Genomic DNA, 27219 nt, shown 5'->3' on the forward strand with positions numbered 1-27219 from the left:
TTCGTCGGCTTCGTCGCGAGGAGACGGCCGCTCTCTCGGAGGTTCTTCCATCTGCGCGTTTCTTTTTCCGCGACCTCGCCGGATTTCTCCCGGCCTGTCTAATCTCGAGGGTTTACCGTAAGCGCGTGCCGCGGCAGAAATTCCTACGCTTTCGGGAACTTCGCACGGTCTCGCGAGACGCCGACGATAGCGGACACGATCCGCGGAAACGATCTGGCACGTATCCGCGTTGTTTGCGTAGACGCGACTAATCGCTTTGTCCCTTTGTCGCAGTGCCGACCCGGGTAAACAGTCTTACGGGCGAATGCAGTTCCTGTCGTAGATAACGTCGACGTGCGATGTCGGATTACATCCGAGAGAGAGAGAGAGAGAGAGAGAGGCGATCCTTATCGTCCGCGCTACAAGACCGGCTGCTCCTCGTCGCCTATTACACCGATCGCGAGCGAGTACTTGGGGTGTGTGCGTGTATGTGTGTGTGTAGGGATGCAACGATTTCTCAAAATATCGATAACGATATTATCGTCATTCAGAACCATCGATAACGATAATATCGATAATTTTGAAAAATATCGATATTTATATAAAGAAATTTTTACATATAGGGGTATGGCGTATGAAGGGTATACACGAAAAATTTAAAAAGATCTTTTAAAAATTTTTATCTTCATATAATTTATTGTCATATTCTTATTAGAAAATATATAATAAACCGCGCAGTCGTTTGCCGGAGATCACCGCATGCACGGAGCAGGAGATTTATTACGGTTCAACGATTGAGGTGAAAATGATGAAAATGAGCGAATTTACTAGACATCGACCAATTACATAATATATATTCCAGTGAATTCACTCGCTTTTGTCATTTTCATCTCGGTCGTAGAATCGTAACAGGCCCCCAGAACTGTAACTGAAATATACGAAATATCAGTAAATTTATAACGGTATATCGATTTCATCGGAGACAAAAAATATCGATAAATATTCGATATTTGTCTCTCGATATATCGATATTTCGATATTATCGATTTATCGTTGCATTTTGTGTATGCGTGTGTGTGTGTGTGTGCTTGCACGTGTAATTCATGTCCCGTTAAGAGCGCGTGCAGGGGGATGAGGAGGACGACAGAAGGGAAGAGAGAGAACGCGAGACAGTCGGCGCTCGAGTTAATCGCGCGCACTTCTCGGGGAGAAAGTTTCATTTCAGCCAAAAATTGCGCGCTTCCGGCGCGTCGCCGGAGTGAGATCGCGCGGGCGCCGAATAAGCACGACGAGTTGACGAAGATAAAAAAATACACATCTCGAGTATCTCCGAAGGTATCATCTCCGGCAACGTCGTCTGCGGAGCGACGACGTGTTTCGGTAGGAATGTATTTCCAGCTCCGTTGTGACCTCATTCCTCCGTTGACGTTGACACTGAACGCCTCGCGAGATGACGATGACATCTCGAGGAGACATCTTGTCGTTGTCTCGTTTTTTCAACTTTAAAACTATCTCGAAATGATGGCGGCACGAGAGCGCCGTGTTCCCCAGGACTTTGAGTCATCTCTCAGATCTCGGAGTGAAATACCTCCGGCGTATGATGAGCTTCGAAGGGGGAGGGGGGAAGTACATTCTCAGAGCGTAGTCTCATTCTTTCAGCATATTAGGAAGGACTCGGACGCTTCGGTGCGAGGACTTGTCTCCGAGGCATTGTCTCGCTCCGCGCGATCTGCCTCGCGTGTCTTCCTCGGCTCTGTGAAATCGCGACCGAGGGCTCCGCTGCTCTCTCTCTCTCTCTCTCTCTCTCTCTCGCGCGCGCGCGCGCCGCTCGGCAAAAAGACGCGCGCCCGTTAAAAAGAGCATAATAAGCCACGAAGAAGAGGAAGATAGAAAAGAAAGAGAGAGAGAGAGAGAGAGGGGGGGGTAGAGAGGAAGAGACACGGAGGGCAGGAAGGAACACGAGCGGGTAAAGAGGAGGTGGAAGAAAGGACGAACGGGAGCTCGACCTCCGTCGAAAGACTTCCTCGGCCTCTCTCACGTCTCGTCGCCTTTCCTCTCCTCTTGTCTCGTCTCGTCGCGTCTCGTCGCGTCGCGTCGCCTCGTGTCTCTTCCACGTCGTTTCGCCCGAACGCTCGCGAGTAGTCGGCTGAAGGGCTTGCTGTTGCTGCTGACGCACACAGCTTTTGTTCTGCAAATGCACCCCGGCACCGGTACGCGCGCACTGTACACCGACGGCGACCGGCGACCGGCGCGGCGCGGCGCAAGAAAAAGAAGTCGAAGACAACGACGACGGATGTGTAGACACTCCGAAGAGACACTCGTTACACGAACAGGCGCTAAAGCGGGGCCTCTGTGTCTTCCGTCGTCGTCGCCGTCGTCGTCGTCTTCGTCTTCGTCGTCGTCGTAGATCCCATCGCGTAATGAAGTGTGTCAAGGAATACGCGCCTAGCGCCTAGCCAGACGAGGACCGCATTCCGGGGAACAACGCCCGAGGGGGAAAAGCGGCAGGTTACGCAGCCGGGAGACGCAATTAACGCCCGTAGACTTTTCGTGCGGCGGCCGACAAATAACTCTGCAGCGGCGTTACTCCCGACGGACGGAACGTTCATTTCATTTGGCCGATCTTATCGTCGGCATCGAGGCGACACGACCGCGCGTTCTCCTACCGCGAGAGCGCGGCCGATCAAAGTTGCGTTGAAATAAGCCGAGGTCGGTCGTAGCACTGTAATCAGCTTCACTTACCTCAATGCGTCCGATTAGTTGTAATGTTTGCGGTGAATTTGCGCGAATGAGTCGGCGCGTTTATTATAACCGAGGGAAATCCGCGAGAGCAGCGGTATCTCCCCGATGGATACTTATCTCGCGTCTGAAATCCAGCCAATGTACCAATCAGAGTGTACCACGCACAACTGTTCCATTAGCATAGGGGAAAGAGGGGGAGGAGGGAAGTATAGAGAGAGAGAGAGAGAGAGAGAGACCTTTTACCTTTCAGATTAAATATAACCAACGCAACTATAAATGATGGCATTTAACACACACGTCTCGCGTTCTCATTCCCTTCGCGATTAAGAAGGCACGGCTGAAAGGTGCCTGAAGTGTACGCAGTTTTGTCCGACCTCATATTTTATCGCCGACCTGACAAAGCGCGTGGACTTGATTCGTTCCTGCCGCGATGCCTTTCAATTAACGTTTTAGCGGGGGACCATCGCGCGCGATTCATTGGGAGAGTGCAACTCTCTCGAATCGGAGGGCCAAGGGGATGAATCCCTCGCCTTCCTCTCCTTCCCCCCGCAGATACTCGCTCCTCCTTTTTCTTCCTGTTCCTTTCTCCTACTCCTCCCTCTTTTTTTTTCTCTCGATTGTTAACGGTGTTATTACGCGCGGCTTTCCCGCCGCCGCGCCGCGGTGGCGGTACGTCATCGCGCTTAATGGCGTTTCGGGCCGCATGCGAAGTGGCCGCGGCGGTAGCATGTGCCGACAGACCGAGTATAGTCCTCTCCTCCTGCGAAATTACACCGCGGCGCGGCTTGTCATTATCCAATCCTGAGCGTTTTATTCGATGCCGTGCCGTGCCGTGCGTCGCTGCCGAACGCGTGCATTAAAGGCGAAAGCGACTCATCCCGCCCCCGAGCCTCTCTCTCCCCCTGCTCCGCACAGAACAACGCGCTTCTCTCTTATATTAGCCGGTTAATGGGCTGTTTCAATGTAAGACGCGAGTCCTCCCCTTTAAAAACGGAGAGAACAAGATCTCAGCGAGAACAAGGAGGGAAGAGATTCTCCCTGCTTTGTAGCAGAGCGGCAGAAAATTCAATTATCTTTCATAATCATGCTTGTTTGCTCCTGCTGATTTTCTACGTCGCCGCGAATCGCTTTTCCGTGTCTCGCTGAATCTCACGTTTCGATGATATTCCTCAGATATTCGCGAAGGGAGCTTCTCGATATTATCGCAACGTCGGTCGGGATTTCTTTCAGGGATATTACGGCAGATATGCAAATGCGAGAGAGAGAGAGAGAGAGAGAGAGAGAGAGATTGCTCGGACAGCACAACACGATGATAAATAATATCGTAAATAATATCCAGTCGCTCGTCTCAGCGAGTCGGCGATTTTTACAGTCGCTAAAAAGCTATGACAGCAGAGCGCGGTGTGTTTGTTGATCTTCCGCATGCAACAGGTGTCACGCATCCACGTGGTTAGCGGCGACCTCAGACGGGATTAACTTGCTGTTGCTGTTAGACGCTCCCGACGTCGTTAGTGTAAAGAGCCTGTTTACGGGATTCGCGCGCGCGCGCGATTCAATTGGACGCTGTATGTCGATCGGAATTATACAGAGACAATCGCGTCTACAGATATCGTCTCGCGTTACTGGAGCGTAGGCGGCTCGTTTCTGGTACATGTATGCATACATGCAGCAGATCGAGAATAAATTAACATTGTTCTCAAGAGAGAGATAGAGAGAGAGAGAGAGGGAGAGAGACACGATTACTCGCGAATGATACAATTCAATTATTTCCCTGCAATATCGTGAACTTCATTAGCACCACGTATCGGAAATAAGGAAAAGAACAAAAGGAACCACGTACTGCTCTTCTTTAATCGGAGAATAACAAGAGAGAAGCTCACCGTCAATAACCGCGCAACAACGCGCGATTGAATTGTCAAACTGTAATCGATAAATCGAAGGCAATTTTGACGAACTTATCTCTCCCTCTCTCTCTCTCTCTCTCTCTCTCTCTCTCTCTCTCACCGCCTCAGGACGGAGGGAAAAATCACGAGGGTTCTTGCGGCGCGTCCGACAAACTTCGCTCGCGTGGACGCATTGTGGAGGCGCAACATTGTAGATAACGACGCGACATGCGCGGCCGCGCTCGGGCGAGAGAGCGGGAATTAATCGCGAAAGAGAGAGAGAGAGAGGGAGAGGCGCCTCTCTCGCCTCAACATACACGAGCATCGAGATTAGACGCAGCCGCGCTTTTTCGCGTCTCGAAGCAGGCGTCGAAGATCCGAAAAACAAACTGGGCGCGCCGGCCGGCGTCGAGATTATCGGCGGCGGCCGCGTAGCGGCGTTAGGACACACGCGTGGGTGGTCCGTCTTGCCCCACTTTCGCTTACGCATGCACGAGCACGTGCGTGGCTGGCGCTGCCGGGCCACGTTGTTGCTCCTCGCGTAATAAGCGGCGCTCGGCGGTGGCGCGATGACGGCGGCGACGCGAGCGTCCACGTGCGCGCGGACGATGCTGTGCATGTTGTGTGTGTGTGTGTGTGTGTGTGTGTGTGTGTGTGTATGCGTATGTGTGTGCGTGCGTGCGGTGTGCGTGCGCGCGCGCGACGGCACACGATGATATTTAATACACGGCATCGCACAACCAGTTCTGCGCGACACGACGCCGACACGACGTGCCCTCCTCGCGGAGCTCTCGTCTTCCCATTGTGAAACGTGAAAGCCGCCGGGAAGACCGCACGCACGCACGCACGCACGCACGCAGTCGAGCCATCTGTGAAATTGCGCGGCTCGAGATGAGTTCTCCTCTCTGCCAGGCGCCGAGTAACGTTCTCTTTTCTTTCCGAGCTCGACTGCCGGACCCGCGGCGAGAATTTTCTCGCATTTTGCATCGCGCCGCAGTCGAGCGCGATTCACGCAAGGCGCGCCCGAATTTATCGCACGTGCGTGAGGGTCTCCCTCAGCAGTGAGGGACGACGATTCTGTCACGACGGCGAGGAAGTGGCCGTCGCGCCGCGGCAGCGGCCTTTCAATTTCGCTCACGTTCGAAGCGCGCTCCCGCTAGCATCAATTACGGCATATTAGTATCGTTAATGATATGTTGTTAACGATCTCCGGGACGGCGCGGCGCGGCGCGGCGTCGGAAGCACAATAGGAATGTCTAAAGAAGTTCTCTCATTATCATACGGGTGATGCCGCAGTTGACTTTGCGTGTCCCAGCGACGTTGTCTAGCGGCAATAATATATCCTCCGACGAGGATCTCCAACCCGGCAGACGACGCGCGGTCTGAAGTGATTAACTGTCTGAACTGTCGACGGATGACAGACGCGAATTTAAAAATCAAGCGTCGTGCTAAATCGAACGATCGGCAAGGCGATGCAGTCGTGGAGAAAAATTCAATACGAACAAGCTGCACATTGTTGGAAAGTACGGTATCCCAGGAAAATATGCGCGCGCGCGCTCGAGTGGCTCACACGTGACATTCTCGAGAATTGTAAGATCCGTCGTTAGGCGCTATCAAGGATTACAACTCGGGATCCGTCCGGTCGTCCGTCCGCGACAACCACGCGGTTAATTCCGCGAAAGACTTAACCTTTAAATATTACCATGTTACCCAATCACAGCGATCGTTTTAGCATTTTCACGCCGTCGCTGATGCGCGACGTGTGATAATCTCTCCCCTCCTCCTCCTCCTCCTCCTCCTCGTCCTTCTCCTCTTCTCTTGCTCACGGAAGAAGAAAAGAGGAACGCGATCTCTCTCGGTCGCGTTCGGATGCGAGCCGAAATAATTCTATCAGAGCGGCCGAAGATACGAGGTGCGAAGCACCTCGCGACTTTTGCCCGGCAATCGGTGTGTCAACCGGCGGTATGTCGCAATCCTGAGCCGCAACTCTCCTTTTTTCTCTTCCTCCTCCTCCTTCTCCTCCTCCGCTCCTCCCTTCTTCTTCTTCTTCTTCTTCTGTAACTTCACACCTGGTGATCCCCGGCGCGTTGACGCAATCCCGACGTTGTCCTGAGATAGTTCGACGTCGCGCGTGTATATAATTCCGCGAAGGTATCTCTAAAAATAGCGGGCTGTCGCGTATATTTAACTAACTAACGTAGGGCTGTCGCAATAAATCGACGGCCGCGCGTGCTCGCAGGAGGCGCAAGACCGCGCAGAAGCTCCTCTTCCAGCGCGCGCGCGCTCAAAAGTTTCCGCGCGAGGATCTCTCGTTCGTGTATCGCGAGCGCGCGAGAGCAGATGCGTGTTCGTTCATGGATGACGTCAGGGAGAGAGGTCGCAGAAATCGCAGCGCCGGTCGCTATTAGTCCGACGAATTCTGAGCAAATGAGCCGCCACTGCAGCCGCGGCCTTAAGGGAACGGTAGAGGCAGGTTGCTGATAAATCGTGCTTGTTTTTGATAATATTCTGTCACGAACTGAATAAACGTGCAAGAATGAAAATTTTAGGTATATTTATTCATTAACATATGAAGAGGGGAAAAATTTTGTTTATTAACAAATACTCATATAAATATACGATGTATATAGCTGAAATATGTTTTCCTTCTTTTTCTTCAAGTTGTCGCTTTTGCAGTAATATCTCGGTCTGCAGTGGTCCGATCAGAGTAAATTTTAGCTAGAAATCTTGAGCAGGCTTATCATTATCCGGAGAACCACTACAAAAGAAAAAAATGGAACAAGATCAGCAAAATGGCAGCTATTATTAGGAAAAGATTCAAAGTTTTCAGTTCTTTTGCTAAAATAAAAAAATTAATATCTCGAAATGAAATATTTTGACGGAGTTGTCCATGGTTCGCGGGAGAGCCAGATGAACAGATATTATTGCTTCAAAATTTCCAATCGACACGAGGCTCAGTTTCGGAGAAATCACTGCAAATAGTTGAACAATAAAATTTCGAAGAAAAACTCGCTTAAAATTTTAGTGGACGTATATTTGTATGAGTATTTGTTAATAAACAAAATTTTTCTACTCTTCATATGTTATATAAATATATCTCAGATTTTCATTCTTGTACATTATGCAGTTCAGTCATAAAATATTATCAAAAGCATGAGTTTTCAGTAATCTGACCCTTTAGTCCCCATAAACGGCCACCGGCGCCGATCCTTCGACGATTACTTACTGCGCCGACCTCAAATTCGATCTCTCGTCGCGACCAAGGCGCGAATTTGCATTCCTTCGACGCTCGGCGTGATGAATCTTTTTTTCTTTGTACCGCGCCCGTCGAGATCCTCCCCCCCTCCCCCCGTCACCCCGGCCCGCTCCGTGCCGCGGCGGTTTCACTCGCGTTCGCTCTACTACGGCGAATTGATGAACGACCCGAGATTTACGAGCACTCCGCGGAATGACACTTGGCAATGCGTACGCCGCGCCGCTGCAATTTCGGTACAATTTAATCGAGCGGCGGGTCCACATGCGGGCTGTGCAATTTTTCAGCGCGCGTCGCGCTAGCTCGATCAATATGGAAATTTTCGTCAATCGTTAATCTCCCTCCATTTCCTCGGCGAATCGAACGGCTCGTTTGTCCGTTTAACCGGCTGTTTTGTGCGTCATTAATCTTTTTCTCTTTCCCTCTCTCTCTCTCTCTCTCGTCTCTCTTGATACTCAGACGTGCAAAAGTGTGTTACTCTGCCGCCGTTGTATCGATACATTTTTCTCGCAACAATGTTAATCGCCGCCCACTCAGCAGGGACCTTCGCGATCCGCGATGGCGGTCGCGTTCGGCTCGCTCAATTATCATCATTTCTAAATTATATTCCTCGCCAATCACTCACGCTCGGGAATTTTCGTAATTACACGTTGCGCGCGACTTTTTCTCTCTCGCTCTCGTCGGGTTGACAAGCATAAATAACGATCGCGAATGAGATACAGGGCGGCGCGGAGGCCGCGCGCGTCCGCCCGCTGCCGCGCTTTCTCCCGCAAAATTCGCCGCCTATTATAAAATTCCGGTTTACATTCGGCCGCGTCACAATGTGTCACGTCTCGCGAAAGACCGCGGCTCGCGCGATTCGAAAGTCCGACGGGCAAGATTTCGCTCGTGGACTTAACAGAGTGATTCGGTTTACGGCAACGAGAAGGAGGAGGAAGAGGAGAAGGAGGAGGAGGAGGAGGAGGAGATGAGAATGTCGCTGGGAAATTCCAGCGTGGTTCGCCTTGCGGGATCCAGTGAGGCAAGACGGACGATCGCGCGAACGTGACGGACGGGGTTCCGGATACGGCGTGTGACCGAATGCCGGATCTCGGCCGGACCACCTGAAGAGAGAAGCGCGCCCACCTGGCGGCGGCCGCCGGTCGTTCGTCGTCATCGTCATTACCTCGTCATCGCCGTCAGCGACTTGACCGCGCTGACTTGAGTTTGTCCTCGCGCGGCCAAGCCGCGACGGCAAGCGAAGGCCGGCGCGACGAAGGAACGCGGCGCGACGGAGAAGTTTCGATTAACTCGAAATCGATTGATTCCGCCTGCTCGTGAGACCGCGAGGCGTTGCTCGGATCAATCGCGGCGCGGATCTGCGCCTCGGCGGCGGCCGTTACTCGCTGGAACGACTCGCGTCGGCGATGAGTACTGTTTGATGAACATCATCACCCTGTGCGGCAGACGAGCGCGCGCGGCCACGCGAACGGCTAGCGTGACGAATTATCGCGGTCGAGCCGCGCGAATTTGCACACGACCTGACTTCGAGGGGGAGGGGGGAGGAGGTCGTGTAACTTTGTCCCAACAGCGGAAGAGTCAACGGTTTGGCGCGAGCCTGACGACTTTAGCGCCTGCGGCGCTTTTCGAGCGACAGAAATGTGGAATTGTTCACCCACCTTCGTCCTAGAGAAAGCTTCGCCTTTAACAGAAATGCCAAAAATGCGGTAAAAACTGGACTGGTCTGTGATTTCTCGCGAGAATCACTCCAATTCACGTAACGATACATTCTTAATGCTCGTCGTTGACGAGACACGAAAGAAGGGAATTATTTTTTTTTTCAACAACAACAACAACAACAACAAAAGAGTAGAAATGGCTCGTGTCGAATAGCAGGAAGCTCAAATTTTTGCCTCAACATCTTAGCGCTGTTTTTTTAACGCTCTTGCGATATTTATTATTGGTGCTGGAGGAGAGAGACGCGTCTTCGCGAGAAAGACGCGCGTATATACGCCCCGCGGCTTTTAGAGCCTGCAACGAGATTTTAAGCCCGCCGATACTCGGATTAAAGGAGGAAGTTTACGATGTTTACTTGCGCGCTCGCGCGAAGAGCAATACCGGCACCTCGAAGTCACGAGGCGAATCCGGTCGGAATCCTTGACGCAGTTCCGCGATTAAAGCGAGCGCGCAGGGCTGCGGCGGCAATTTAGTAAGACGATTAAATCGTGGGAACGCTAATCGGATCTCCGGCGAGATTGTCTCGCGATTTCGCTGCTTTTCACGCCGGCCGCCGGACAAGTAAACCAGTCGATCGCCGGTTAATCGCAGTTAAATTCCCGCCGCGCTGTTGCATCGTTCATCATTATTTCCCGTGTCGTCGCTGCGACTGCGTACTGCGTATTGCGTAACGTGCCGCGCATCGCAGGCGTGCCGGTGACTGATCTTCGTGCGTACTTTGTAGAAATCCGCGAACGCGTGACGTACAAACGGCGTTGATGAAGGAAAATGTGTTTAATTTTAGAATGTCGATGCGCGTACGGCGGATTACACGCGAACCGAGTAACATCTATGGCGCGCGCGCGCGCGCGCGAGAGAGAGAGAGAGAGAGAGAGACGGACGACATCGGCTCTGTTATTTTTCGAGCGTGGAGCAACGTGACATTTCACGGTGTGTGAATTAGAGACATAAAAATGACATTTACATCTATTAAGCGCCGAACACGCACGACAGCCTCGAATCGACTTGGCGACGCGCGGGGATCGAGGGAAGAGATTCGAGGTTGAACGAGGTTGAACGAGGTTGACGGCGCGCGCGCGAACCTGTTGCCCGACGAGTTTCGTTTCTCGCGCGAGGGAGCCGATAACTTCGCATTGTCATAACCCATCACGTCGGTGATGACATCGGCGACAAGTGAGGCCGTTGAAATCCGTCCGGCCGAGAAACCCCCTCCCCTCCCCCCCGGCGCTTCTCGCGCGATCGCCGCGCGAACGCGTGTAAATACCGAAAGATAAAGCCTGGCATGTTTGTGAGCGAGTCGGATATTTATGGGATTAGTGCGGCGATAATTCGGCGACATACCGACGTACTTATCGGAAACACTTGGGCAATATTGCTGTGCCTCCGGACCTTTAAATTAACTATGGCCGTGCTCTCTGGAAATCGAGTCGACTCGATCCCCCGGACTCATCTCTTCCCGGGGCTTTGTATTCAATAAAGTACGCGATATCACGTCGTCACGAGAGATTGCCGCCGAAAAACTTGCGAAATTTGTCACGCACGGTGGAGCGCCGTTTATCCGGAATAATCCGGAAGATACGACGAGATTCGTGCGGTAAGATAATCCGAGAGAGAGAGAGAGAGAGAGAGAGAGAGAGAGAGAGACGCGATTTTTACGTAACTATAAAGTCGACCAAGGTGATTCACGTGAGATAAAGGAGACGAGAGAAAGAGAGAGAGAGAGAGAGAGGACGCGCTAATAACCGCGTTTGTCGTATCCGTCGATCTCGTTTGCGATCTGTGAGGGATAATACGCAATCTATGTGTGTGAGTCCAAGGATCCATAAAATCTACACAAATCTCCTTTTTACTCTCTCCTCTCTCTCTCTCTCTCTCTCTCTCTCTCTCCCTCGAAAAGGATTCTCCATCCGTGAGACTCGTCCGTCGGCAGCGCACGACTTGAAATTGTTTGGATAAACGAGACCTCGACGAATAAATTTCCACGCTTTACGGACGAATGGAACAGACGCGGCTGGAGGAGGTCCCAAAGCGTTATTTACGGCCCGGCTTCTCGGTGCATCGCCAGAGAGAGAGAGAGAGAGAGAATTTTACGCCACGATTTTTATTCTGACATCTCTGTCGATAAACTCGCGACAAATGAATCTATTATCGACTCCGATACTTCGGAGGACTATCGGCTTGCCGCCCCCTCAACGCGAAGTCTTAGGTTCCAAGTTCTCGATTAGAGCAATCTTGTCTCCCTCTCCCCCCCCCTCTCTCTCTCTCTCTCTCTCTTTCTCTCTCTTTCTCTCTTTTCGAGACCACCTGAGGTACTCTTCTGTTCTCTGCAAGTAAAATTCAAAGCGGAACACTAGCAGGATTATTAAAATAGAAACAAGTATTATGTCATTTTACTTGATTAAATATATTATTATTTAAAAGTCTTATACGCGCGCGGAACACTTTGACGGAAAATTTACAGCTCGGAGAGATCGCAGTGTACCGCGGTATTCCACATAATTAAGCATTTACAGTTGGCGGAAGAGGGTGGGGGGGGGGGGAGGCGCAGGTGAACGAATGTGCGGTGTATTAACGTCGCGCCTCGTCGGAACTTCTCACGTTTCAAGTGTCACACTCTTAGAACTCACGCGTTAAGTGTTAATGACTCCACCGACTGCCGTCACAAAACGCGCGTTATTTCGACGATGCAAGAGTCTCGCAAGGGCCACGCGAGAGGTACCGGGGGGGGGGGGGGAGGAAGGCCGTTTGTTAGCTCGCGGCTTTTGGTGACCGGCCGGCGCGGCGGGAAATGAAAACCCGATGCCGAGAGAAGTGACTCAAAGGCGAGCCGCCGCGACACGACGACGAACGATCGCACGGTTTGAATCGACGCTAACGAGATTTATGATCGGCTTAAATTTTAAGAGAAAGTGGCTTTCGTGACGCTCGCTGGGGGCCCTCCGAAGGGCCGCGCGCGCGTAGAGGCCCTCGAAATATGGCCGATGCGTCCGAATGCCGATTAGAACGCATATCGCTGCGTTTTATCCTCGTGCTTGATTACCTCAGCTTCATTCCCAAGACGTTCCCTCCCGTGCGACGCTCACACGGACATGAGAGACAGGAAAGAAAGAGGAAAAAAGAAAAATCCTTGTGGGGCATTATGCGTACACACGTAGGTCCATTGGCGCGTGAAAACTTCCCTCGGGCGCTTTGAAACGCCGCGGTGGAAAAGCGCGTTGATTTCCTGCCGATGGCGCGGGACTCGCGCGATGAATGAATAAGTAACGACTGCGCGATAGCGCGATAAGATAAAGATAAAGATACAGCAAACGAGGAATCCTTGACGGGATTCTTATTACTCGCGGTAATTGTGGATTGAGACTGCAGTCGACGCTGATTAAAACGCGCCTCTCGCCTCGGTTTGTGTCCGAACCTCTCTTTCTATCTCCCTCGCTCCTTCCCCTCTCCTGGTTCTCTTTCCCCCCGGTAAAACTCCAGATAGATACTCGCGAGACCGCGACGGCCGGATGAATTAGACGCGATTATCTAAACAACGCTCCAGAAGTCCTCCGGCGGCGGCGGCGCTCCTTCCTACGGACAGAAGCGCGTTGCCGGCGCTTTACGATCGTCCTCATTAACAGTATAAATAGCCTAATGGTTTTCTATGGTGAAGTGCGCCGGTGGCCGCGACTCATTACGATGATCCCACTCTGCCGTTGGACGAGTTCGGCGCGCCTCTGAAACGCCATTACCGACGTGGATCCGGATATCTGTCATTGGCCGCGCGCGCAATCAGGAGGGCCCAATTGAAGACATCCGGGATACTTGTTGCACAAAATTGAGACCTGTCCGCGCCGCGCGAGACACGGCTCTCCTCCTCCTCCTCCTCCTGCGACGAGCCAGATCGGCGAGATTCGCGTGTGTGTTTTGCACAGGCGCGAGCGAAACAAATAAATCGAGAGACCGCCGCGTCTGTGGGAGGAAAAAAGGCGAGCACCCGATATATATAATGCGCGCGATATTGCACAATGTGCGTGCACAGCAGCGGGCACACCACGTTCCCAGGGACGCATCCTGGCGAGTATACCTTCGAGGATCCTCGAGGGTGTCGCCCTGGCTCGTCGAGCCCGGGCGTGACTTGAAGAGGGATCAACCGCTCGCTTGTTGAGCGCGATGTCGCCCCAGGGTTACTAAATCCAAAAGTTCAAGTTACCGGACATTTCTTTTTTTGGTGGCAAACCCAAACCGGACTGAACCGGACGGAAATAATAATCATAACGTTACATTAAATACAAAATATGACAAGAATTTATTTACAATATTAATGCCCGAACGATTTTATAAACAAGATTTGATTGAATCAAATGATAACCTATTACTTTTTCAATATATACGGAATGACGAATCGGCAGGTCATCTACTAGAGATGCTGACTCTTCGTGGCGCTCTCGATCGTTTGTAGGCGCTTGAAACGGAGAAACGTTGCTACACTGAGATAAAAGTATATGATATAGCAACTAAATTATAGTCCGAAATATCATATTTGTAGTAAGTATTACCATAATATCGGTAATAATTACGATATAGGCATAGTATAACCAAGCATGTAATATTTTTACTAAGAATTATAGTAAGTTAAACTAAAATTATTGTATGGATACGAATATAAAATGGTAGGTAAAGTAACTCTTTTATATAGTCAATATTACCAGAATATTTGCTAAATGATGACAGACGTAACTATATGAATATTAAATCTCACTATATCTGTGAATGAGAAATTACCATATATGTGGTAAAAATAACTAAACAATTATTTAAGACAATCATTGACTATATATTTGTGTTTATTCTACTATATTTTGCAGGTTCCGCTATGAATAATAAATAAACTATGAAACTATAAAAATATGGTTGACGCCAAAATGAACTATAAAATATAGTGAGATTATAGTTAATTCAACTATATTTTTCTATCAGTGTAAAAAATCGGAACTTTCATTCCACTGATTGGATATAACTTAAAAACCGGACATATGACGTCCGTTTGTTTGACTTATTAACCGAACACTGGACGGGACTTCTGAAAACCTGACAGTCCGGGTCAAAACACCGGGCAGTTGGCGACCCTGTGTGACTACTACGTCCTTTCGAGTTGTTTTACGCAAGGTGTCTCCTCTCTATGCAGATTTCCCTCGTATCGCGAAATTCGCTTGAAAAAGTGCTGTTTTATTAACGCGTTAGCTGCCGGCGAATGGGCGATCAGCTGTGACCGGCGCCGTATAATTTACACGTAAAATGTCACCAACCGTGCACAGTGCGAATTAAATATATAGCCGATATATATATATACACGGGGAGTCGATAAAAGAAGCTCATGAATATATGCATCGCGAGCCTCACTTATTTGCCGTATCTTTCGGTGATTCACACTTTAGAGCGCTCGGCGTTAAAACGGTTGATGGAAATCAGCGTGGCAATCGTGACATGTTAACAAGTTCTATTTTTAAACGATCCTCCAAATACTTGGAAAATCTAACGGTGAGTAGAATAATCGCTCGTTCTCGCAATAATGTAATACATGTAATCGATTACGCCTTCGCGCGTGATTGTCACTCGACGCGTTTGAGTATCTTTCAACCGATCTGCCGACGTGTTTGGTCGCTCGCGTACTCGCCGGATATCCGCTGATTTCTTCGAAACAAGCTATCTCTTCGTGTTTTCCGCCATTGAAAGAAAAAGATCGATTGGGAAAGACGGCTTGCACGCAAATATACAAGTGCGAAGTCCCACTTCGGTGGATCTTGTTGTCTTCTGTCACGTTGCAGATGCGTATATCACGATGCAGTTGCATGAACGTGAGAAATGACATTCTCGCAATGTCGCATAACATCGGTTGACAGTCGAGCTGTGAATGTTATCGCGTGTATATTTTTGTAAACACGCAAATGTTAGCTACATAATAACGTAGTTCCGGGATATGCCAGATAAATGTGCTCCAAACTCGTACAGAGGCGGACGTTGAAGTTAGAGACCTCCTTCCGATCTGGAACGAAAAACTTTTCCTTGCCGCAATTTATGCAGTTAATAACAGTAATAATAATAATAATAATAATAATAATAATAATAATAAAGCGGCGACAGGCCGTATCAGGCGAGTTGCATATGTATAATGGAAAATGCCGAATTTTCATCGTCATCATTCCCGAAACTTCGCTCGCAAGGATTTGCGACCGAAGGAGATAACGCAAAGAGAAACAAAAATGGATCAATGAAACAAGAGATACTTGATAAATATCGGATCTTTTGAAAAATCAGGTGTCAGGAGCTACGTCGTCGTCTGCTCGAGGAGCTCTCGGAAGAGAACCCTCTCGCTCGAGAGCGTCCTTCGGCTGCTATTTCACGCCTGCTATTATGGCGAAGGAATTTGAAAAAAAATACGCTTTGGCAAACCCGCGGCCGGTTGCCTCATTTATTATTATTATTTATGAAAAGATACGATCGGCGGTTGTGCAACCAGAGCCGAGGCGCTCGCGCGCGCGATATGCGATGCTCCGTTCTTCGACTTCGTACCGCGTGGATTTCGCCCTAGCAGCGAAGGCGTGATATATCATTCAAGCTGCGATTTTTCGAATCATCAGCGCGGCATCTGACACGTCCGTGTGGGCGTTGATATCGGCGTGAGATTTGCGCGACGACGTATCGACCGGGGCCATCCGTCGTAACGCGTCGTCGTTTCTACGTTACGACGGTCACGTGTGTTGCCTCGAGAGTGGGACCTCGATTAATGTGACGAGCGGCACGTGTATTACGCATACATCATTTTTCGATGGGTTCCGCAATGAATGTATCTAAGTATGTGTGAGATCCCGCCGAGCTAACCGGCTGCCTCGGCAACATTAGCATGAAACGTTGGATTTATAGTCGGCTGCGATAACTTTTCTCTTCTCTCTCTCTCTCTCTCTCTCTCTCTCTCTCTCTCTCTCTCTCTCTCTCTCTCAAATTTTCTCTCTCTGTCTCTGTTTTTCTCTCGGCGCTCGTCCCGACCCGTGTCGATTCGCGACCAACGTTCATCGAACAGGATGTGCCAATCGCTTCGCAAAGATTACTTCGGCGATTTAATTGAAAAAATTGGGGTCGTTGAGAGAGGAGGCCGTTTCCCGGACTTCTGACTCACTCCGGAGGACGCGTTCTCTACGACGTAATTCTCGTTCTCCGCGTTCTCCGCGTATCGCGAGCGATCCGCACAAATTTGTTTTCGCGTCAAGCGCGGCCGTAATCAGCCCGTGCAGCAGTTAAGTGATTCTCAAGACGGGAAGTTAAGTGACTTTAAAGGAACTGCGGAGGCGTCGCCCGGCGCGTCGCGTCGCGTCGCGTCGCGTCGCGTCGCGTCGCATCGTGTTGCATCGCGTCTCGACTCGTCTCTCCTCCGTGGATGGTGATTCACCAAGCGCGTCGTCCCCTGCTCGTTTCGACGGCGCCACTTCCGGCTGCTGGCTGCTGTTGCTGCCGCCGCCACCGCCGCCGCCACCGCCGCCGCCGCCGCCGCCGCCGCCGCCGCCGCCGCCGCCGCCGCCGCCGCCGCCGCCGCCGCCGCCGCCGCCGCCGCCGCCGCCGCCGCCGCCGCCGCCGCCGCCGCCGCCGCCGCCGCCGCCGCCGCCGTCGCCGCCGCTGCACCGACGCAATTCTGCGCTTGGTGCAGCGACCGGTGCATCTCGTTCCGGAAATACCACGTTAAAATGCATAAACTCGTAGGTTCCTTCTGCGCGTCGGATCCTGCTCCTCGTTGCAGAGCTCGTCCCGCCGTCTCGCGCGCGTTCGCACAGATTTCTCCAAACGGCCACTTTTGCCGAGTTCTTCTCCCCACGAGTAGAAATCCCCCTCCGCGGTCCGCGTCCGAATTGAATTTATAATCGCATCTCGCAATTAACATATTAATCTCGTCGAGTTAGAAATCCGATTACGAGAGCGAGTCGATCGAAGAGTCCCTCGAAAGTGCCGAGATCAGCCGCGAGATTTACGCGCGTACCGGCTGTCTTCGCAACTTGTGTGTTGAGCGGCCGGCGCAACGGCAACGGAACGATAAACTGTAGTTCCTCGTAAGAAAACTCGCGGAGAGGTAGAAAGGTAGAAAGTTCCCACTGTAGAACCGGACTCGGTAACTCGGCGGACGAGAGGCGCGCGCGCGCGAGAGTTCTCACACCCTCTCGCGGTCTATTATCCGTCGTCTGCTTGAATGTTCAGTGGTCGCGGCTCCAACGAGCTAATTTTACGAGCGCCGACGACTCGTCTGGTCTTTCTCATCGTGCTAGCGGGGAAGGGAAAAGGGTTCGCGCTCGCTGCTTGTTGCACAGCCGTGAAATAGTAGCCTAGACTACTCTCAGTCTGGACTCGAGGAAGCCCCGAAGCTGAGGAGAAGCGCCGAGGGAAGAAACGCCGGGACAGGAAAGAGCCGGAAAATACAGGATGCGAATAACAGGAAAAAGAAGGAAGGGAGAGAGAGAGAGAGAGAGAGAGAGAGAGAGAGGAGGGGGAGGGGGTGAAAGGGAAAAAATCCTCTTAAAGGGGATGGGCAAGAGATGATGCTGCGGAAGGGCTGTTTATTCAACTGAGCCGAGAAGCCAGCGGCGGCGTGATGACCCGAGAAAATTAGATAATTTCGATGTCACGTCCGCGAAGTAATTATCGCCTTCGACCTCGCCGAACGTAGCTGAGGAGAAGCAATTAAGCGGGCAGAAAGTTCAGCCGGCGAGACCGACCTCGTGAGGCGTTTCGCGCTCTCGAGGGGAAAGTCGAGATTTCGACTGCCTGCGATCACACGCCGCCGAGACTCGTAACGAGAGACGCAATCAAGCGTAAAGCGTCATTCTTGTTGCGTGAACCGCTTGAACCGCTCTCGGATCCTGCGAGTTACATTGTTGGTTTTCAAGTCCTGCCGGAATTTCTTCTCGCCGGAAGGAGAAATCTCCGCGAGAGGGAAACGATTAGGGATATTATTATGTTATTAGGTACTAGAGATGTGTGCGAACCATTCGAATTCGAAACGAATCGAATCCCTATGATTCGAATCCGAATAATTCGAATAGGAATGAAATACATTATCGTTTGCGTGAATCAGCTACAAAACGGGCCATCTGGGCCCGTATGTTTGAACCCTTAACTTGTAATTAACTTAACTTACGTATATAATTAATAACTTAATTGTAAGTTACTTTAATTACTTAATTATTTAAATATATATTTTACTTTAAGTTGATATTACAATATCAATATTCCCTTTCATATTAAAATCTTCCATCGTTACATTGCATGTTTAATAGTCATGTTAAATTTTTCAATGATTCGATTCGATTCGCATTAGGTATATATCGTTGTTGTGGAAAAATCTGTGCTGCTATTCCCATCAAGGTCCTCGACGACGTTTCTCAGGGAAATGATTCGAGCGAGCGGACTAGACAGCGATTCGCGAAACTTCCATCCACAAAACTTCCAAGAAACGAGAATGTGCTTCCGGCAGTTACTCTTTATTCGCCGCGTATGTGCGTTGTAATTGTCCTGCGCTATTATACACGCAACGTTACGTAAGCGTTAAGCCCGATGATGAGGCTTTAAGGAAACTATTATGCGTTTTGTTTCCAGGCGAACGTGAGCCAGGTCGAGTACGAGAGAGCGCACAGAAAGTACCTGAAACAAGTGCAGCTGTCGCACGACGGACAGGAGTCTAGAAAGCGGCGGAGCCTCCACGTATTCGAGCCTGCAGGTAGAGTCACATTTGTACTTTTGCTGGGGGAAAAAAAAAAAAAAAAGAAAAGAAAAGAAAAGAAAGGAAGAAATATATACCGGCTGAGAAGAATCCGCCGGAAGCCCGCGGCCATAATTTTACAATCGCGCTCGCGCGCGATCAATCTCTCACGCTTCTGTATATCTCCCTCCGCTTGTTTTGGCAAATGACGCTCGGCAAATAGTCCTCTTGGTGCGCGCGGCTCGCCCGCTGAACACCTACTAACTAACGGTAACGTTACATCAACGTCATAATTTCCCACTAACTTCCCACAGCGCGAAGTGAGCGCGCGATGGAACACATGTTGCACGTAACAATTACATTGTTGAGCGAGAAATGATGACATTGATGTAACGTGACTGTCGGCTGCTAACGTTACTGGCTTAGAAGCGTTTCCATTTTCACTCGACCGTCCTGGATTCGTCGTAGCAGCGGGGAGGCGAGCCAGATACGAAATCGCCGATCGATTACAATTGTCTCGGTTCCCACGTTTTTCCGCTTCTCCGAACGAACGAACGAACGAACTCGCGCGAATAGAGAGACCGATTGCGTGCAAACAGCGCTGTGCGCACGCTGAGTGATTTTTCGCTCGCGCTACAGTGTGTGTGAAAGAAAAATAAATGCGGGAAATAGGCCTGTGCAGGCTGCGGCGGACACGGTTGCAGTTATATATATATATATATATAATTACGCATAAACCGCCCGCGCTCGCGTACGTGTCGTCTGCCGCCGTCGGCGGCCGCGGCCGCGGCCGTTCCCGATTCGGCCGCTTGGGAAAAGCGCTAATTATAAGATCGCCGATCGATCGCGCGAAATCGTGTCCCACGTTTTTCCGCTTCCCCGAACTGCGAGTCCGCGCTCGCGCAGTTCGGACAGCGGACAGATCGTCCGGCCGACCGGCCGGCTGCGCGCGAGTGAAAAACCTCTCGCTATGGCGCTATGGTGTGTCCAACAAAAATAAATGCGGGAAACGGGCTGTGTGGGGCTGGGCGGGAGGGGGGGCCGCGAGTTATCCCGCCGGCGCGCCGTGCCTGTCGATACGTCACGGAACACGCCGTCGCGGAACGCATTGAAATCCCGCGCCGCGGTCTCGATGTCGGCAGATCGATCGTCGTTCAAGGATGCGCGCGCGCGCGACGAGGCGAAAAAAGTAGCTCGCGCTACGAGCAAGAAAAAGCCCGACGAGCGGGGACGAGCACGCGAGGGGGAGGCCGAAGAAAGCAGAGGACACCGCGCGCACGCGACCGGCTGATATTTACCCGCGGTGTCGTCGAACTCGCGTCGATGGGGATTTCTCCGCTGGCGAATTCTCGCGACAGGCTGCACGTCGCTGCGCTTTTTCTCGCGTCGCGTCGCGCGCGCGCGCGATTTTCATCATCGACTGATCGCGACCGATCGGTCGGTCGGTGGGAATACCCTCGCGCACGGTAGGAAGAAAAAGAAGAGCTAGCGGAAGCCGAGATCTAGAGGCGTGTTTCTTCAAGGATTCTGCGAAAATATACGCGCGCTATTATTGGACGTCCACCTAATTTCTCGTAGCGTTGCGTAGAGAGGAAAAATCGCCGCGCGCGCGCGCGCGGAATATTTCACGCGCCGAGAGCCGCGATACGCGTTCGCTCGCAAGCTCGAGGAAGTGCAAGCGGAATTTAACGTCGCGCGCTGAAAGCTGCCGTGTGTCGAGTCTCAACGACGTCCCGTGATCGAAAAGGCCGCGCCGCGCGCAGACGAGGACGTAACATTCGCTTTTTTGGCCGCTTTACGCTCGTCGTCGGCCTTCGATGTCCGAATGGAACATCGCGGCGCGATGCAACGCGGCGACGTGTAAACGCCGCTCATAATTCGTGAAAACTGAGCAAATATTTCGCGCGCGCGCGCGCCAATTGGCTTTCGCACGGTGCTCTTTTAACGGTGCTCACTCGACGACTCGATTGATCGGCGATCTCGCTCGATCTCGTTTCCCATCGTCATTCATGGATAAAAGTTACCGCGCGCGGATGATTGACGTTTTACTCTCGGTCCTTCTCTCTCGCACTTGCGAGATGAGTCCGCTCGTGCTCCACTCGTGAACGGCTCGCCTCTCCTCGCGAATTACACGCGAGAGTGTGCCACCACGCAAGGACAAATGCGGTCGCGTTCAGCTACCCCGGACAATTAAGCGCGCTTAATTCGCGAAATCTGTGCGGCACGACGCCGACAAATTAAGACGTGATCATTAAATGAATGCCGCTCGCCGGTAAGAGCGCGCCGGCGACGGCGACGGCGACGGCGGCGGCGGCGGCGGCGGCGGCGACGCGCGACTCTGCTCAATTACGGTCGCCCTGAAAATAGTAGGTCAAAGAGATAAAAGTCGGCACGCATCTGGACGGCCGACCACCGTGCGCGCGCGCTTTTATGTTGAAGCACCGCGTGCATGCATACAAGCGTGTACGAGTCGAGTGGATTCGAGTCCGTCCGAGTCGGAAACCAGTCTCTGAAGTGGGTACTCACTCGTCTGTACGTGTGCGCGGAGCGCGAGAGGAGGAAGAAGAAGAAGAAGAGAAGAAGAAGACCTTTCTTCTTCTTCTTCTCCTCCTCCTCCTCCTCCTCCTCCTCCTCCTCCTCCTCCTCCTCCTCCTCCTCCTCCTCCTCCTCCTCCTCCTCCTCCTCCTCCTCCTCCTCCTCCTCCTCCTCCTCCTCCTCCTCCTCCTCCTCCTCCTCCTCCTCTTTGCCCCGATGGCTCACCTCGTCGAAGCGCGCGAACGCGAGCGAGCACACGGTAGGCCCTGTTGATGCGCTCACGGACGGCTGTTATTATGAAATAGAAATTCCGACCGCGGCGGAATGCCGAGCGACGAGTTCCCCAATGCAATAAGAATGAGTCGCCGCCGCCGCCGCCGCAGAGAAACACTCGCCAAGAAGAAGAAGTAGTCCTTGCTTTATTCGCAACATGCGACGGGACGGGTGCGCGCGACTTGCGAGTGGAGTAGGCCGATACTGCTCTCGACGGAATCCTGAAGAGCGCCGGCACCCCGCGACCTCTCTCGAACCCCCGTGGGTCCGTCTCAATTAGGGATGAGGAGGACCGACGAGCTCTCTCCCTCCCCCCTCTCTCTCTCTCTCCCTCGCACGAGCGAACTTATTAGTCTCTCTCTCTCTCTCTCTCTCTCGCGCGCGCGCGCGCGAGGTGCTTATTAATCGCGATTATTAACCGGCGAGGTGGGCAAGAAGCTAATGAATGCAAAGTAGCCGGGGATATTAAGCGCGACAGCAGTTGAACATTTACAGGAACCTCTCGAGAGCGGCCGTTTATCCACCGATGGAACGTCCTCGAGCATCCTCCGGGCGCGGAGGAGTGTCGTTTGCGAAGTATACACGGGGAAAACAACTTTGTTGATACAAGTAAATTCTCTTGCTCTCTTGATCGGCTTGAGAGCAGACGAAAACTCGCTTGTGAGAGCAGAAAGATTTCCCCGCGGGAGCTTCCCGTGTCTCCCAATCGGTAGGTCGCGCAGTCGGTCGTTATCCTGATCGAGTTTCAGCGTGGCCGAATGCTGGGACGAATACTTTCAGCCGCTCTGCAACAGATGCGATTTCTCTGGCCATCGCGAGTTCTTGTCCGGTCCGTTCGGTTCGCACCAACCGAGAGATCTTCTCCCCGCATAATCGCGATTTTCGATTTTCGAATCCGCGAGGAGCGCGCGCCGTCTAAACGGCGGAGTGTTCGACGCGGATTGCGCGGCGGAATTTTATTTCTCGAAGTGCATTGCGAAATGTCGGATTGATCGACTAATTTCGGACTTCCCGGCCTGAGAGTAGTCGCGCGTGTGTGAGTTATATCGTCGTCGGCTTCTATTGAGTATCTATTGTTCCTCGGATCACGAATCGTACTTTGTCACCGACGATGATTAAGACCGCGTAAGAGGAGACGCGCAGCTCCGCCCCGTTTCTCGCGCTCCTCGGCGCCGAGCTGTGTGATTCCCCCCGTGAGGCTCGATCCACACTATCGGTTCGTTCACGGTCCGATCGTATTCCTAAAATGTTCACGCTATTGAATCACTGATCGATCCGCTTTCGATTCTATCCTAGACGATCGGTGTAGTTTCTGCCTTGTTCGCTCTCTTTTGTAAGAAACATTAATATTTTATCATATTTTCCTATATATGCTCATAATTAATTTCTAATTATGACACGATATACTACATATATATACGTACCTTCTTCAAATGACCACAATTTTTCTTTGTTCATACTTTCTTATTCCTATTATTATTATTATTATTATTTGATACTGCTTGAGAGTCACGAGACTGCGAGAACCGCGAGTCTGTGAAAACTGACGGTGGATTGATCGAAAGCCTGTTTACATTACCGATACGATTCCGGACAACTTCGGTCACGCTCCGGCAAAATGTTCTTTCGAAGGATCGTTACTGGAGCGAGATCGGACCGAAACTTGAGCGTTACCGATAATACGTACGTTATAAACAGTGGAAAAATATTTGGTCGGAGCGTGAGCGGATCGATAGTGAGTGGATCGAGTCTGAGATACACACACACACAGCTCCGTTGCAGTCCTCGCGCAGCAATCACCACGCTGATATCGATCATCTGTCCTTCGTCGATGCCTCTCAGGCCGATCGGAATTCACCGGGAATTCTTCCGCTCGCTTCTGCGTACCGTATCGCATATCGTATGGCGGCAGAGCCGCGATCTCCTCCTCGCGACTCGCGTGGCGATTCTCGTGCACGGGGATGGCAGGGGTTTCGCGCATGTTTCTAAATTTAATCGGCACTTTCGATCGCCGCGAGACCTCAATTCCGCCGACCGAGCCATCCTCGAGTCGGCGGAGCGCCTTTACGGCGCTAGTTGATCGGATTCCAGTTCCGGGCGCGATTTCGGGGAAATTCGCCTGTACGCGCGCGCTCGCGTGGGCCGGTCACCTGCGTGTACGCCGCCCCCCTCGCTCCCCTCGGGGTTTATTTTCGGAGCGTGCGTCGAGTGATAAAGCCTATAATAAGCGCGACACGCCGCCGATTGACGGCCCGGTTATTTGGGAATATCGCGCGCGACTCGCTGTCGAATTCTCGTCGGGTGACGAAGTTGTACACACGCCCTCCCCGCCCCCCCCCCGCCCCCTCCACCGCCGCCGCCGCCGCCGCAGAGCCGCGGCGGCTCGGTTACGGCAGAAATCGCCCGGATGCCGTGGATTCCTGGGCGGTTTATCGTCCGGTTATTTTGCGATACCTGGTCAACCGCCAACGGAAAGACGCGAAAGCGCCTTTCCGGACGACTCACCGATTCATTGTCGCTGTTCGCGCGCGCGGAGCGCTCAATGGAACGGCGGATGTCGCCGTTGCGCGATGCGGCAGGACAAGGGATGCAACGATTTCTCAAAATATTGATGACGATATTATCGTCATTCAGAACCATCGATAACGATAATATCGATAATTTTGAAAAATATCGATATTTATATAAAATTCACATAAAAAAAATATCGATATTTATATAAAAAAAATGTATACACATAGGGGTGTGCGTGTATACACGAAAAATTTAAAAAGATCTTTTAAACATTTTTTATCAGCATATAACTTATTGTCATATTCTTATTAGAAAATATATAATAAACCGCGCAGTCGTTTGCCGGAGATCACCGCATGCACACAGAGAGAACGATTTAATTGAATTTAACAAATGCTTATTTGGAATAGTCCAAATAAATCTTGTGATTGATCGAACGAAGTTTTGTTTGACGCAACAAAAATATTTTGTTGCAGCTCAGTTCCAACGAAATGTTTCTGTTGCGTCAAACAAAATTTTGTTCGATCAATCAAAAAATTCATTTCGACTGTTCCAAATAAGCATTTGTTAGATTCAACTAAATCGTTCTCTCTGTGCACGGAGCAGGAGATCTATTACGGTTCGACGATTGAGATGAAGATGATAAAAATGAGCGAATTTACTAGACATCGAGCAATTACATAATATATATTCCAGTGAATTCACTTTTGTCATTTTCATCTCGGTCGTAGAACCGTAACAGGCCCTCAGAGCTGTAACAAAAAAATACGAAAATCAATAAAATTCATCGATATATCGATATATCGATTTTTCGATATTACCGATTTATCGTTGCATCCCCAGGCAGGACGCGCATCTGCGACCTGCAGCGGCTCTTGTCCTGGACGCGCGTCCTGAGAAGTAGCAGTCCTCCGGGCCGAGGGAAGTGCGCAGCTGATCACCCGGATACAGAGAGAGAGAGAGAGAGAGAGAGAGAGAGAGAGAGAGAGAGAGAGAGAGAGAGAGAGAGATCCGTTCTGCCGACGAGTCGACCGCCCGTCGACGCGTCCATCTCGTCGTCTGACTTTACAGTCGACTGTGTCATTAGAGTCACAATTAATTAACACGTTGACCGCTCTCATCCACCGACTCCTCCGACGCTCGACGAAGCCTCCGAGCCACCGAAAGCGCGGTAAATGAATGCAATTCCCGCTGCATACAGTCGTTACAGCTCGTTTCATCGGCTCTCTATTGGCAGTGCGTTTAATCCCCTGCACGCTAGCCGCCGGCGTTTGACAGGTAAATTTACTAATTAGCAGGACGCGGCGAGCGCGGTCGCCGGCGACCATCGTGGGCGGCCGGCGTGTTAATGAATGAAACGCCCGCGAGCGCGTCTTAGGACTCGCGCGAGAATTCCAGAGATCGTCGGGGACGAAAATCGAGAGGCGGAGAAAAAGCAGCGCGCTTTCAACTGCGCTCGGCTGCTCTCGCTGCGATAAGCGACTGCGATGCCCGACAACTTGATGTCTCGGTCCGATGGAGGCTCTCGTAAAGAGAGTGTGCGTGTGATACCGCGACAAGCTACGCCGTGGCAATAAATATATTCGGCTTGCAAGTACGCTCTAATAACATTCGTCCGATATCTCGTCGTTGTCGTCGTCGTCGTCGTCGTCGTCGTCGGCGATACGTCGGTCTAGCCCCGCGCGTTAACGAGCGCGTTAATGAGCTGGCGGCCGCACATTAATCGGGGAGAAAGATCCGCGCGGGGCGCTGACCGCCGGTGGTAACCTGCGTCCCGCCCATGGCCCGTCGCGCTTTTCAACGTTTAATTAACCCCTTTAACGCCTACTGGTAACTACAGTTACCGGAAACGCATTTAAGAATCCATAACTTAGTGAAGAAAGGAGATATTTTCGTTTTCTTTGCCCACCACTGTAAAGGTGAATTCTTCTTCTAGAAGATGGCATGTAGATTCGGTTTGGTCTGTTTTTAGCTCAGTTTTAATGATAACATGGGGCGGCCGGTTCACTTTGACAACGAGAAACCGAAGATGACCGAAGATATCAGGGAGTGTTACAACAAGCACACGCCTGTTAAGGAAAACAGTAAAAGACGTTGGAGAATTGTGCAGCTCGAGAGGGGAGCATAGCAGGACAAAAATAATTTGCAAAACCTACAAAATATTCCCCTCAGCATCTCTCTCGATGCTTTATGCAATTCCATTCCGGGTAAATAAAGATCGAGTTCTGAATTTTTCCAACCGTCAGGTATGATATAAAATTATTGAAACTAAAAGCAAAAATTTAACCGATCAGGTATTTTTCAGGTATTTTTCACTTCTCGGAGTAGTTTCTGCTTGGAAAGGTAGTTTCTCGTGGATATAAAATTCTGATATTTTTTTTCAGTTACCACTACTTGTAGTCTCAGTTCAACAAAACTCAAATTTTACTCTTAAAACACTTGTAAAAGAAGTCGGGCGTTAAAGGGTTAAGTCCCGCGAGCGGACAAACGATCGCGATCGACACCCGGTCAGCGCGATCGGAAAAACCGATCGCGGGCGGCGCCATGCGCGCGACATGCATCACAAGCCGCGCTCTAAAAGTATCTACCCTCCTCTAAAAGTA

The 27219-nt window shown here is 51.2% G+C and overlaps 1 protein-coding gene across 1 annotated transcript in view; it reads left to right on the forward strand.

The window, feature by feature from the left end:
- mav (TGF-beta domain-containing family member maverick) overlaps window positions 1-27219 on the forward strand; it is a 40991-nt gene that overhangs the window by 6080 nt on the left and 7692 nt on the right. The window contains exon 2 of the mRNA XM_011148067.3: window positions 19192-19312. Within this exon, the coding sequence (XP_011146369.3) occupies window positions 19192-19312 (121 nt within the window). The remainder of the gene's footprint in view (window positions 1-19191; window positions 19313-27219) is intronic.

This window comes from Harpegnathos saltator, unplaced genomic scaffold, assembly GCF_003227715.2.
Source record: "Harpegnathos saltator strain DR-91 unplaced genomic scaffold, Hsal_v8.6 scaffold38, whole genome shotgun sequence".
Classification (NCBI taxonomy): Eukaryota; Metazoa; Arthropoda; class Insecta; order Hymenoptera; family Formicidae; genus Harpegnathos; species Harpegnathos saltator.